This window comes from Pangasianodon hypophthalmus, chromosome 8, assembly GCF_027358585.1.
Source record: "Pangasianodon hypophthalmus isolate fPanHyp1 chromosome 8, fPanHyp1.pri, whole genome shotgun sequence".
NCBI classification, from domain to species: domain Eukaryota; kingdom Metazoa; phylum Chordata; class Actinopteri; order Siluriformes; family Pangasiidae; genus Pangasianodon; species Pangasianodon hypophthalmus.
The window spans coordinates 5574064-5589096 of NC_069717.1; the positions used below are offsets into that span (position 1 = coordinate 5574064).

General features: G+C 38.6%; 1 protein-coding gene across 2 annotated transcripts in view; it reads left to right on the forward strand.

Annotated features, from left to right (window-relative positions):
• Positions 1-15033, forward strand: part of tbc1d22b (TBC1 domain family, member 22B) — a 61565-nt gene continuing 46532 nt past the window's right edge. Inside the window, exons 1-4 of one of the 2 annotated variants that reach the window (XM_026927944.3) lie at positions 1-293; positions 8287-8343; positions 8632-8990; positions 11081-11248. In XM_026927944.3, the coding sequence (XP_026783745.3) occupies positions 238-293; positions 8287-8343; positions 8632-8990; positions 11081-11248 (640 nt within the window). In that variant the 5' untranslated portion in view covers positions 1-237. The remainder of the gene's footprint in view (positions 294-8286; positions 8344-8631; positions 8991-11080; positions 11249-15033) is intronic. The other variant, XM_026927945.3, reaches the window with a different exon arrangement.

Genomic DNA, 15033 nt, shown 5'->3' on the forward strand with positions numbered 1-15033 from the left:
TTATCCAATCACAGTTGGACCGAGTGCCGTTCCAAGATGGCGGCGTCCATCTCGAAGTATCATCTTCTCACTTTCTGTTGACAAAAACAGCAGGACTGAGTCGCTTAAACAGCCCGAGTTGTTGCGATGCAGCACCAGAAAGAGCACAGTTTTTAAACTCCACCGCTGGAGGAAGCATGTATTCGCTGTAGAGAAGATGTTTTAATGTTTATTTAGTGAGAAATCGGCTCTGCAGTTATGGCCGCCGACAATAAAATTCATTTCTGGAGGAGGAACGCGAAGGGTCCCGGAAGGTGAGCTGAGGGTTTGCCTTTAAATATGAACTTAGCCTTTATATATGTACAGCTTCCTGTATTTCAGTGATTTACAGTCTATTTTAGGATTGACTAGTTTTCTATTCTCTGTCAACACAGCTGTTTTTCCTGGTTTAGTTCAACCTGAATGCTTGCTTGGACCAAAACAAACTTTTACATGTAAGCCTACTGCATATAAAATAGCTTCTGTATAATTCATTTCAAACCCCGCAGGAGGTAGTGTATGTAAACTACACTGTGTCCAGCTGTGGAGACTTGAACACGTGGCCATATGGTATCAGAATCAGTCTCAGAGGGCACTTTGTGGGTGACTGGAGCCCATGTGTTATAAATGTTTTATGTGCAGATATTACTTGGGAGGTCAGTGACCCTGACATGGCAGTGAGCGAAGCGCTGGTACGAGTGTATCATGTGCAGCGGTGCTGCTGTAGTGATCCTGTAGTCTGAAACTGACACTGATAAACTAACCACTGACCAGATGTTATGTGCACCAGTTGTATGGGATCATTCTCAGAACAGCAGTGCCACTGGTGCAGGCACACAATAAGTGTTCACTTACTACTTTTCTAGGTAGAGACTAAAGCTTTGTTTTTTATTATAAAATTCTGTGTTATTAATCCTGCCTCCGCCCTGCGTGTGTGGAGTTTGTATGTTCTCCCTGTGCGTCGGAGGTTTCCTCCGGGTGCTCCGGTTTCCTCCGGGTGCTCCGGTTTCCTCCGGGTGCTCCGGTTTCCTCCAACAGTCCAAAGACATGCGTTGTAGGCTGATTGGCATTTCCAAATTGTCCGTAGTGTGTCCCCTGCCTTGTGCCCCGAGTCCCCTGGGATAGGCTCCAGGCTCCCAGCGACCCTGTGTAGGATAAGAGGCATAGAAAATGGATGGATGGATGGACTGAATTCTGCGTTATTGCCCCCGACCCACTGAGCCACGATGGATGAGGTAGAGGGAGTCTAGTAAATTTTCCATTACAGGAACTCATACACAGTCACAAGTGGACAAATCAGTACTCAGGGCACCCGGGGCAAGCAAACGTCATGTCTGGGCTGTTAGTGTAAGCCGTGGTGTGATGTAAGGCTGTCACTTTTGATTATTTTGATAATCGATTAGTTGACTGTTTCCTTCGATTTAATTTTCAGTAGTCAATATCATATGCTTATCCTTAAAACCTACTTGTACAGACAACTGTTAACATTTGTTTTTTCCTAGATAAGTGCTACATATAAGTGCTATATAAATATACTTTGTTTTATCGTAAAATTCTGACTTTTTAATGAAAAGTAAATTCCCAACAATCACTCTATTTATAATGTATATACATTCTTTAAAATATATAATACATGGCTTTCCTGGACAAAAATACTGGAGTAAATGTAGCATTACTGTTTCTTACTATCAGAAAAACGAGGAAGAGAAATTAAAAATAGCAACTTCTTAATCTCAGTTTAAAAAAACTTTGTTAAATCTTCATTAAATAATTTGACTTGATTTGTTTTAGCAAAGTTAAGTTAAAAACCTCCATTAATGTAAACAAAATGTAGGCCTTAATGTTGCAATGTTATAAAAATATTTGTATTTTCTTAATAATAACTTATTATTGTCTGAGGTGGTTAGAGTGTCGGAAATAGTTGCTTGGGTAAAAGTACCATTACTAAGCAAAAAATGCTGAAGTAAAAAAATCCAAATATCTACTTGAGTAAGAAAGTATCTAGTTGGGGAAAAAAAAGAAAAAAAAACACTGATGTAGCTGTTACTCATTACACATGAAGCATCATATAAAAGAGACTGAATGTAAATAAATGTAGATGCATCTGATTTAAACTCCTGTATTAAGATGCATTTCATCAAACAGACGTAACTCTTCTGAGTGAAAGCTTCTGCTTGCTTGGACATGCCTATAGCGTTTAGCGTTATCATACAGCAGGGTGTCGGATTCAGACTTTAGCTACTTTAAAGTAGTTTAATGCTGGTTAACTGAACACAATTATATAAAGTCGCACAGACACAGAGCTTAAATCATCATTTAATCAAAAAACAATAATGTTTCCGTTTGGTTTTATTCACCCTCTGTTATCTTCCATCCTCTGAACGCCTGTATTTATAAACACACAACGGAATAAACGTACATTTCTCGTTACTAATTCACCGGGCCTTTTCTAGCTTGGGCCTAGCCTCTTGTACGTTGCTTTCCTCAACCGTGAATGGTCTTCCTTACGATTTGTTGAAAAGCAAACTTTGCTGCGCATTATCACCACCTTCTGGAGCGTCATTTGCTGAATATTTGATGAGGTGAAATTTTCATTGAATACTTTAGTATTCGTCTAGTTGCCCGAGTATTCGTCTCACCGCCTGCTGCTCCACACACATTGGCTGAGGAGCAATTTTTTGATTTTTGTACTAGTTGGATTAATAAGCATTAAGACTGACAAAACTGAGTGAAATAATGTTCAATGCAAAGCCGTTTTACCACTCCCCATTTGCAATTAAACATATTGATATAAAATAAAGACTCAAGCCTGATTAAGATAATACCTTTTGTGTGCAATGTGAATAGACGAAACGTTGGCTAATGATTTGCGGACTTTTGTTGAGGACACAAACACAATGTGCTACATGATCATATACTTGTTAGGGTTCCTTAGTCTCTATTAATGCGCTTAACTAGCTAACTAGTTGCAGTATGTTAGCAATTAGGTTTCGGGGCAATCAAAACATGGGACTGGTCAGCACATTGGTGCTTTCGCTTCCTAATGAATTTATGATTTGTCCACTTCTGAAAGTACCTATATAGTAATTTAGATGCTGATTCACGACCAATAAAAGCATCACAACACTTAATGAATCACTGTGCCACGTCCTGTGGTTATAATATGAATGACTTTCTTAAAAATGAGTGAGATTTCAGCTTTGTGGTTTTACTGTTGTCTTCTTTCTGTCTTCTTAAAAACAGGAAGTCTTAACTGTCACTACTGATAGACAATCTTAGGTACTTCCCTATAAGTGAGCAGGAGTCCCAGCTGTATCACATTTCATATGTCTGTGGTTTTTCTTCTGGTTTAGATACTACCTTACATTGAGAAACCATCTTGTGTAATTCTGTATTTCAGTAGGATTAGGCTTAAGGCTTGTTTTCTTTGTCTAGTCGAAGTAAGTCAAGCTAACTGAAATTGTATAAGCTTGAAGATATGTTATCGTTTTTTTCTAAAGGCTTTTTTTTTGTCAGTGTGGCTCACATTGTCTTACAGATACTACACCTTTCACGTGAACTGGATTGACGTAAAAACTCTACAGACAGCCTCCTTTCTATTTTTAATCTGACTAGAATTCTTGGATGTCCTTAAGTATGTGGGTGGTGAATTTCTAACAAATGTTTTTTGTTTTTTGTTTTTGTTTTGTTTTGTTGTTTTTACTCGACACACCTGCCAACTTTTGTTTCGGTTTTCCATTACTTTTTTATGTATTTTTGTTGTGTTGTGTTCTTGTTGTGTTGTTTTTTGTTTGTTTTTTAACTCACTTTTTTGTTTTTGTTTAATTTTTTTGTGTTTTGTTTCAATTTGTTGTGTTCTGTTTTTGTCGTAAAGCGCTTTGAGAAAGCAACTTTTAAAGGCGCTGTACAAAATAAAGTTATTATTACAGCGAATCGCAGTGCTGAGGTTAGTCCTGCTCTTATACACTTTAGGTCTGCATCCAAATAAAAAAAAAAAATTGACCTTTAAGTCAAATATTTTTCAAATGCATTAAATTAATGTAAGTTTGTGTTTCGTGGTGGGACTTTCCCATTGCGGAAATCCCTACAGCTTTATATCTGACTGTTCCATAGTGTTAACGCCTTTGGAGACGCCTTTGAAAATACTAACTAAACGTTTCTAAGCTGAATCTACTGTCAGAGCTGTTGACCAATCAGATTTAAGTATTCAACAGCACTGTGTGTAATTTTTGTTAATTAAAACCAGATTACAGTGCTTACTGGGTAGATTCTGGGTAGAGTCATATTGACTCAATCCCTTGGCACTCCAAGTTGTCATCTAACAAACTTTACTTTGGTTATTAAATGAATGCAGCTGCCCTTTATATCTTGACAGGGTTTGCCCAAAGGAGAAAAGTTGACAAGCGCATGTTAAAAGCAGTACTGAAACACAGCCAAGGCCTGTGATATCCTACAAGGACGCTCGGGACAACACCCTTGACTTTTTACCACAATCAGTTTTGCAACGAATGAACGTAAAATAAGTGATGAGCTGAAAAACCATTAAGGATAGACATGTTTAAGTGAAGTGTGTGTTTGCTGCAGAAGGTCTGTTGTAGCTGCAGGGGCTTACTACAGTCTTGTGTAAAGAAAGACTAGTCAAAATACTAGTGAGAACTTTATCAGACAATCTTAAAATACAGCAAAAAGTACACGTTTTTCACTTTTTCTGTGGCTGACTCTCAAATGATGTTCTACACTATGCATGCAGGGAAGGAGCCAGGGCATACAGCTCCACTATGTTTCTATCTCTATCTTATGTAGCGCATAAACAAATTGAATAGAAAGCCATTTGGGATGCAGTCTGACATTAATATGTCTGATTCTATTTAATATAGTAAATAGGTTTGTGCAATATTGATTTTTTTCCCTGCTCAGGATTTTCCATTTTAAAATATTGCAGTAAATGATTTAATCACCCAGAACCGTTAAAGGAAAGTGAGAATTTCCACCATTTCTGGTGTAAAAAGAGTAGGGGAGAGTGTAATAATATTAACAACTGTGCAGTCGGGACCTCCGACAATCGCAAAAACTCCGCTGGATGGTGGATTTTTAAGTGATAATGCTCAGTAAACAGTAATAAAAAAAAACAACAACACATAAATAAAAAAAACCCAGCATATTTTGATATAATGCTTTTACAAATAAGCTGTCTAATGTTCACGTGGCCGACGTTTGCAGTGTTAAAACAGCATATTTAATCAACTTCTGATTATCCTAACCTTAACAATATTTGTAAAGTATTCGATTGGACACGTCGTTGAAGAAATTTAATCTTTTTTGGATTAAAATCTCTATTTTTTTTTCTGTTCAGAGTTGAATATTTCCAGGTGAAATTTCAGTGGCATCCATAATAAATATGGTAAACTGATGTTCAATACATACTTATCTAATAATAGCTAAGACGAACATAGTCCGGTAGATTTTATTTCACGTTAATGAACTGAAAAAACATTCCTCATTTACCACGAGAGTCAAGAACGTGTACGATAGGGGGAAAGTGGGCGGGGCTTCCAGGAAGTCTGTTAATATTGGAGAGTTCAGAACACCTTCGCAGATGATTCCAGATTTACGTGTCTACTCGCTCATCTCCTGTTTTGTTGGCATATTTTTGAGTGGTAATTTATACAAGCGAAGTTTTTTTTACAGAGCTCCTGCGCTAAATGCGTAAAGAATGGCAGGTCTGTCTAATATAATCGCAGACAAGGCGTCAATTGATATAGTGGCAATGTAATATCATGTAGGGATGATAATATTGTTAATCACACAACTCTAAAATCAAGCTAAATAAGGATACAAAAATATCACTGGGTAAATGGAACAAAAATGGGATGCTTTTAAATCTTCCAGAAAAAAGGCTTTTTAAATTAAAAAAGAAGCAGCTATATGTGAAATACTGAATTTTTTTTTTTTGCCAGTAGAGTCATGACTTCAAAATCTCAAGACATTTTCAAATGAGCTGTATATTGATATTTTCACAGCAGGTAAGAGAACCTTATTATACCATATATGTATGTTGCTTTAGTGTATGCGAAACACACCTGCACAAAATGAACATGTTTTCAGCCTAATCTGGATGGTATTAGTTTCTCAGGTGATGTCTGTAATGAAGTATTTGCTGTTCTGTGATAAAATCATTCCATCCCAATGCCTTTAAATGAACACAAGGAAGTTTTGTGCATTTCCTTTTCCTATGAACTCAGATCTGTTGATAAAATCATATTAATAAGTAAATGAGCTTCCAGTGAAGATGGTATGGAGACACGTTTTTGATAGATTATTTTATTTTTCTGTGATTGCTGGTTGTATTTTCTCTTAATGCATGCACAGAAAAACACTAAATATGACGAATAACGTTTTTTTTTTCCAACGTCAAATGACGCAACGTGACCCAGTTATGTTTGATACGGACTGTAGTAATAACAATAATAATAAAAAAAAAGACTTGTGTGTAATTTTAGTTTTAGCTGTTGCGATGATTAGCAGAATATTGCTAATCTGAGGTCAGTGCTTCCTTATGTTTTCTTCCACATGTCCTTGCTTGTCATTTGCAGGATTCTTGCATTTGTGTGAACAACTGCGTATTTATTCAACCGGAAGATTCTGTCTGAAAGTGTGGCGTGAGTATATTCAGGCCACCAATGGAAAAATATCATTAATTACGACCATTAGCGCCATTTAACTTTATATTTGATGAGTCCGTCTGTTCCAAGAGGCGCGAGCTGCTGCCACCTGGGTACTGCAGTAGATTAGGAAATGAAAGTAATTTATATTGTAATTATTACATTAATCCATGGCAAATGGACCATTAGTGTATAGCCATAACTCCAAAATTGTGTTTTTGTGTGTGTGTGTGTGTGTGTGTGTGTGTGTGTGTGTGTGTGTTGAACAGGATGGATGTGTACCATGTGATGAAGATAACAGTTGCCTCTGGCGGAGTGATTAGAGCACAGCATGCCTGCTTGGGAAGTCTCCTATTTTCACCCAGTGACACATTTGGGGGATTATTTGTCTTTGTGTTCTCGCCAAAACATTTAGCTCTCATTGATTTTAACATGAACAGTGTGTTCTTTGGCAGTATGTTGTTGTGGCCTTGTGCAGAATCTGCAAAATATCGCCATTGTCGCTGAAATTCCTCTTTAGTCCCATAATGCCAAGCAATGATGCTGCATTTATCTTCTTGAGGGCAAACCCCAAACAATTTGCCCTTGTTTATAAGGATTGCTGAAATAAATCACTCTGTTTATGGATTAGTGGTGTGCCAAAAGTACATTATAGCGCAGTTTTCCTTGTGGAGCTGAAGCACGTAAATAATGATCCCTTTGTGTGCTTTTTCCCAGAGATGCTGGTGTAACAAGGTGCTTCATTCGTTCACTTCTTTGTGCGTGTTATTGCTTTGTTTTGGATATACAAGAACAGTAGTGGTGCAAAAATTCAGTGTTCAAAATTCAGGATAATTCAGCAATACAGAATCTATATGATGTATATCTCTGTGCCTGTCAGAGTGAAGGAGGCGTGGCCTCTGTGCATGTCAGTTCCAGGGAAGCAGGAGGTGTGGCCTCTGTGCATATCTGTACCAGTGAAAGTGGAGGTGTGGCCTCTGTGCATATCTGTACCAGTGAAAATGGAGGCGTGGCCTCTGTGAATATCTGTACCAGTGAAAGTGGAGGTGTGGCCTCTGTGCATATCTGTACCAGTGAAAGTGGAGGTGTGGCCTCTGTGCATATCTGTACCAGTGAAAATGGAGGCGTGGCCTCTGTGAATATCTGTACCAGTGAAAGTGGAGGTGTGGCCTCTGTGCATATCTGTACCAGTGAAAGTGGAAGCGTGGTCTCTGTGCATATCTGTACCAGTGAAAGTGGAGGCGTGGTCTCTGTGCGTGTCTGTACCAGTAAAGGAGGTGTGGCCTCTGTGTGTGTCTGTACCAGTAAAGGAGGTGTGGCCTCTGTGCGAGTCATTTCAAGTGAAGGAGGTGTGGCCTCTGTGCGTGTCTCTGCAAGTGAAGGACACATTGTTTGTACAAAGCAAAATCGTATCATTTAACATTCTTGGTTCTAAATATAACTTTCATTCTTTGGACCTTTGATCATGTATCAAGCTGAGTATCATATGATACACACACCCTTAATAGACAGGTGAAGAAAACAAACTTCTTTAAAATTCACACAGCAGTGTGATCTGTCTTTCTCTTTCTGTCTGTCTCTCTTGCCGTTATTTGCTCTCTCTTAGTCTGCAGCCTATCTACGGGGCGCGGTACCCGCCTGTGGACCCTCGGGTACTCTGCTCGTAAGTGCAGCCGCCTGCATGGATAATGAGCCCTCAATGGATGATTTACTCCTTAAACTTGTTGTTTTCGTCTGTTTCTGTTCCTGTGCTCGAATCCATCCCAGTCTGTTGCCCATTGACCCTAAATATCCAAGTCGAGCATTCGTTTTTCCCCTTTTTTTGACCAAAGAGTTTGAACAAAATATGTTTGATTAATGTTTTCATTTTCCTGTCTTTATGTTTTTTTTTTTTTTAATCTCACAAGATTCTTTTTCTCTTAAAATTAACTTTTCCTTTCCAAATTGTCAGGTTTCTAAAAGACACTCCGAAGACAAACGCTGTGAGCGTCAAATCAAAGAAGCCATCCACATTCCATGAGTTTGCACGCAGCACCAACGATGCCTGGGACATCGACGATGAGGAAGACAGCGGTTTCTTCACTCCGACACATTCCACTTCTGCTCCTGCGCAATCACACTCCACACTCAAAGCACCTCGTCTGAAAGAGACCAATCGTGTGACGGATAAAGAGCCAGAGCCCCGCCCAGGGGACAGACTGGAACCAGGAAGCACAGAGATCTGCCGAGATCAGCAGAAGACTGACAGTGAGTCGGCCAATGGCAGGGTGGTGAAGTCCAGCAGTGACGTCCAGCTGAACAGTAACTCAGGTATTCGTAGTGTGTCCTAACCATGTTTTCATTTTGTAACAGGTGCTTTTTTAAGAGATGAGCTTCAAAAAGTTTCAGAACAAGGTTGTGACATACCCACAGACTATACATGTAATCCAAGCCAAATTTAACCCTATAGATGGCGCTGGCCCACATATGGGTGTGATGGTCAGACAAACTTTTGGCCATATAATGAATTTCACGATTAATGATGGCAAAGCAAAGCAGAGTACAAACTGTGCTCTATGAAAAAAAATCAAGAGGAGGAGTTACTACCTTGCTACAATACAAGTAACCTGATAAACATGTTATAGCGTTTAAACAGTATTTTTATTAGAGAGCACGAGTATGGCCAACCTGAGTGCAGAGCAATATCAACATGTGTGCTCATTAAAAATGAGCACAAGATGTTGTGAAGCATGGAACCGTGAAGCAAGCGTACAGAGAAACTGCTGTGACTCAGAGCACCTCAGATCAGCGAGCACTGAGCACTGAGCACACACACTTCAGGCCTGCACTTTGCTTGCTAGTAAAGGTGCAATTCGTGGCACCTTGCCCTTGTTTTAATTACCATGCTCGCTGGCACTTTTTAAACAAAAAACTCAGCATAAGGAGATACCTACTTTGTACGATACTCATGCCAGTTTCCTTGTTTTAGACTTTTGTTTGCATTTTGTGACCCAGAAATACATCTTCACGCCTCATTTCCTTAAATGACAACGTACGAGTCATATCTAATTTAAACGTTTAGGATCAGTTAGGGCAAGCCAGTCTTTTCATTTCAACTGCAGTTCCCCATGCAGATAGCACATGGCTTGAAAAATGTCATACTGCTCCTTTAAAGTAACTGACAGTGATCCAAGTGTTAAAATGGGATGTGTTGTATAAGGTTACGCCCTTAAGGACACGTCAGTATCCGGCAAAACAGCACCTCTTTCTATTAATGTGAAAACAATACACTGACAGACAAAAAGGCACCAAAGAATGGCAGTGTGTGAAAATGACATCCTGTTGTCTGTTTGAAAACTCCGAACAATGAGCTGCACTCTGCCGTGCGTCAGCCAGGCTGAGACACTTTGGGGTGGAGTGTCTGTGTGTGAACAGGTTTTCTATTCGCATTATTCTCAGTTATGTGGAAAGAAAAATTTGTCTTTGTCCAGGACCATGCCTACAAGAAAGCAGCAAAGTATACAGCATATATACTGTCATGCATATGGGTGGATGGATTTTTTTTTTTTTCTTGGAATAAGATTCTCCAGAAAGTGAAATACAGTCACAGAAACAATATAAAAAAAATCAACCAAATAAACAAGTGCTAGTGCTCAGGAGTGCTGTACACAGGAATCAGTCAGACATGAGCAGTATTAGGAAAACTAGCAATGACCTTGGAGGTCATGAATCACCATTACAGAAAACAGCACGGCAAAAGAGAGCACACCCATATAGACATGTGCACACACATACACACACACACACACACTCACTCACACTCACAAGGAGAAGGCTGAGGGGGTTTTATTTTGGTATCAGTGTTCAGCTGCTTTCAGAAGAGTTCAGTTTCAGATGATTTTGTCGATACAGAAGAAATGAAAACACCTGTCTGTCTGTCTCTCTGTCTATAGCTGTCTGTCTGTCAATGTCAAGCTGTGTTTGCCTCTGTCTGTCTGCATCTGTCTATATCTAAATGTCCGTCTGTCTGTCTGTCTGTCTGTATATCTGTAGCTATTTGTCTGTCTTTGTTTATATCCAGCTATCTGCTGGTCTGTCTCTATCTGTCTGTCTGTCACTATCTGCCTAGCTGTCTGTCTGTATCTGTCTGTCTGTCTATCTATCTGTCTGTCTGTCGTTATATCTGTCTATCTGAATGTGTATATCTGTCTATCTATCTGTCTGTCTATATCCATCTATTTACCTGTCTGTCTATATCTACTTGCTTGTCTATATCTATCTGTGTTTGTCTGTCGATATCTGTCTGTCTATCTGTCTATATCTGTGTGTGTCTGTCTATATCTCTCTTTCTATCTGTCTGTCTGTCTATGTGTCTTGTCTTTAGTGTTCTCATCCCTCACAGTATTGTGTGTCTTGTCCAGAGCGCAGCACTCTACAGAAGCAGCAATCTCTCCCTGTGCGTCCCATCATCCCTCTGGTCGCCCGCATTTCAGACCAGAATGCATCTGGCGCTCCACCCATGACAGTGCGAGAGAAAACCCGACTGGATAAGTTCAGGCAGCTGCTGGCCAGTCCCAACACAGACCTGGGTGAGTGTGAAAATATTCAGGTAAAGGAATGGGTTAATATGAAATTATCACACACCCTGTGTATGCAGTTAATACACAATACGTGTTGCCGTATAAGGTCTGATTACAGAGTTATAAGATAGTATTATAAGTATAATAAGTTGTGGAGACTCTGTGTAACTATTAGACTGTTAATCTCAAGAGCAAGTAATACCTGAACGATCAGAAACATTTGCTGGTATCAATTTTAAGCCTTTAATTTTAATACCTCATTAAAAAATCTTTACATTTATTTTAAGACATCAACACATCTCAGACTTCACATCAAATTATAGAAGCGGAAAAGTGTTACTGCTCCTGCGCAGTCTTTCATTATACAGCAGCGCAGAATTCTTGTTTCTGATTGGAAAGAAGGTTGATTAAAACATTTATTTAGTGAGAAAGGAACTAGACGCAAAGAAATTATGGTTAATTCTGGATTCTAACACTGGGTGGTATGAATAAAGGAATAATAATTATTACTTCACAATTCACACTCTTCTTTTTCTCAATTCATCAGTTGCTGGATAATTAGCAGAAGCTTCAGGGTCATTCCTTTGGGACCTCTAACAAAAGGAAATGACACAAATTTCGAGCTTGAAGTTTGAACCTTTTCTCTCCGCAATATAATTTTTTTTTATCTTTCTTCATGGTGAACGTGGGTGGCAGGTACACACAGCTAAGATGGTGGGAATGCTGAAAGAGAAACTGTTATTTTAGTCTTCCTGGGGTCGTGCTGAGCGAGCCTTCTGTTCTCCGAGCGTGTAGCTGCGATCAGGCGTTTAAACACACCTCGGAGCTGTCGAAAAACCTAAACCAAGCCGCGTGAGTGCTTTTGCTCGACACAGCGCGCTGACTGTAACGGTTCAATTAAGGGAAGGGGTGCTTTCATCATGCCACGAAGTGAAATTGAAACGCTACCTCGAGCTCGGGTGGCTGTGACTGACGTGATGATGTCCCAGCAGGGTGTAAGAACACGTCACTTATCTCTGGAATGCTCTGTTCTTCTTCTACCCTCTTCTCTGTACTTCTAGTATGTGTGTATTCAAGCAAGATAACAAATTAGGGCTTCGTTTATAGTTGGAAGTTATCTTGAACACAGCGACTCGTCTCGCTGTCTCTCCTCAGTTCATCTTTGCGTGACGTCTGGCAGGCAACCAACATCACCAGAGTCGTAGGAGAAATATTTTTTGTCGTAGGAGATTTTTTTATGCCATCTTTCTGATTGTTGTAATTCAGAGCTTTCAGAGAGCAGTCACCACCACCATATGTCACTCTACAGTGTTAAAAGGAAAAAATACAAGAAAAAAAAAAAATTATCTAAATTGGCTGCAATCACCCTGAGGGTCTCTCAGGAGTTAGTTTATTTATTTATTTATTTATTACTCTGGCAGTGGCTGCCTATTAATTAGCTACATTTATTATTTAATTTATGCACCTGTCATCATTTGAGAATAATGCGCCTTCTCTAAAAAGGCACAGCAAAAGGAAGCTTGTATACTGGCAGATGGAATCCGAGTTTAAGAGGCGTAACCTCCCAGCGTGAGAAAAGTCCTGCCAAGTTTAAACCACACAAAGGAACTGGAGAACATTTGCCATGACTTTTTCCTTGAACCTGGTAACCGCAAGGCCTACGAAATTGTAGAGTATGCACAAGCCTAAAAATGATTTGTTTACTGATTTTTGTTGAAAGTTGTACATTTTGTAGAAGTTGTACTTTTCGAAGTTGTCACATTTTATTCAGTGAACAGATCCAGTGAAGGATATCTTGTATGTATGATTGAGTCACAAGAAAATTCACTTTAAACAAAAATAGATCCAATTACATGAAAAATGGAATAAAAAAACTCTCTCTCTCTCTCTCTATATATATATATATATATATATATATATATATAATGTATATAAACACATACATATATATACGTACCTCCTGTTCTAAAATGACAGTAGTTCATCATAAATGTTCAAATGGCAGCACAGAGATAAATAGATTTGTCCGAATTCCTTAGCATTCATTAGGGACATAACGTTACACTCCGATCACGATTCGATTCGATTCTTTTCATGATACTGGCTCCATGATTCGATTCAACTCGATTCTTAGAATATTTTGAACAAAATTTTAAGGAAGAAAAATTCTGACTGAAAAGACTCTCTGAATCATAAACAATGCAAAACAATGTGAATTTTTGTCTGTATAAATCTAAATCATACAGAAATTGCTACTACAGGTTCACCATGATCTTACAAATATATATATATATATATATATATACACAAAAATTTGATTGAATAAATAAAGTCTCTGAACTGGGGAAAATGATCGATTAAAATATAGCTTCATAGCAGAGCTATGTCATTTTAACTGTAATTAGAGCTCCAAAATCGGCTAAAATGCCTGAATTCTGCGGCCTCTTTCTTGGGTTGTGCAGATTGAGACCTCTGGTGTTCAGACAGTGCAGTTGCATCAGATGCATAATTAATAGAATTCTGATTTCCATGATGTGAGTCTCACATTTCCACGATGCACATCATCACATCTTTGTCAGGATTCACCATTAAACCTCTAGCATTCATACTATAGATTATGGCGAAGTACATATTTAAGTAATGTTGCAACGTGTGTATCTACTTTTTTTATATTAATGCCCTCATACAAATATGTCATCATTTCTATTGTAATAACGTAAATAGAGACTTTTATGGTGGAGACACATTTAGAAAATGTGTGTAGTTGTTTATATGGTGAACTTTTCTATGAGGAGATGTTTATTTAGCCTTCGTGGAAGGAGTCTCCAGTGTCAGTGTTTTGTAACAGTCAGAGGTAAAGCTGTAACTTTTTCAACACAGGAAAGGCTTTGTATTTTTTATTTTATTTTTTTTGTCTTATTAAAGAGAGAAAAAGGGGAAGCTGGTGAGAAAATGACTGTTTATATCTGATATAATGTAAGTGATATCCGGACTTGTTTCCCAGACGTTCCACAACATTAAATATAGTTGTAAAATGTGTGACGTCATTCTTTAATAAATAAAAAGTCTTCAGCTTGATTTATTTAATGCTGTTTGCATATTTCATTACTAGCTTATTTTGCATTTTTAAAACAGCAGGCTACAATGTTAGGGCTAATGAAGAAGCATATTTATGTTTTTTCACTATATAAATCACAGTGCATGTGAAAGTAATAGAAAAAAAGAAAGTACAGTTTTTGGAGCTTCTTCCACTCAGTGTGTTTTTTTTTTTTTTTTTTCCCCCATAACCAGCTCCGACTCCATTTGGCTGTTAGATATGCTCAAACACTCACATGCTCATCGTTTCAGCTCCAACACAATGTTCAAGATGTCAATCTTGACAATAACAATAACAACGCTTCACCAAGAACCGCTTCACACTTCCTGTTCGCAATATGTTGCTTTCAGCACTCCTCCACAGTCAAAGCAAGCCATCTGTAAATAAGTGGATCTAAGCCCATTTTCCACCCTGCTTTCTATCTTCAGCCTTGCCTTTCGCACCGCATTTAACCTGCACAGATGAATTTTTGATTGCTTGCTTAATAGGCAGGAGGGTAATTATTTTTAAAATCCATGCGTGGTTATAGGATAACTTTCTCCGAGAAATTACTATAGATCAGGCTAGGCAATGCAAGGTGTGACTGCGCTTGCTAATTAAAAGTAATTGTTTATTGACAGTGAAATAAAATGAGGAATGATGTACATTTCCAGGGTTGTAATCTCGGGGAAAATGGCTGAGTAGCTCATTTCGTTTG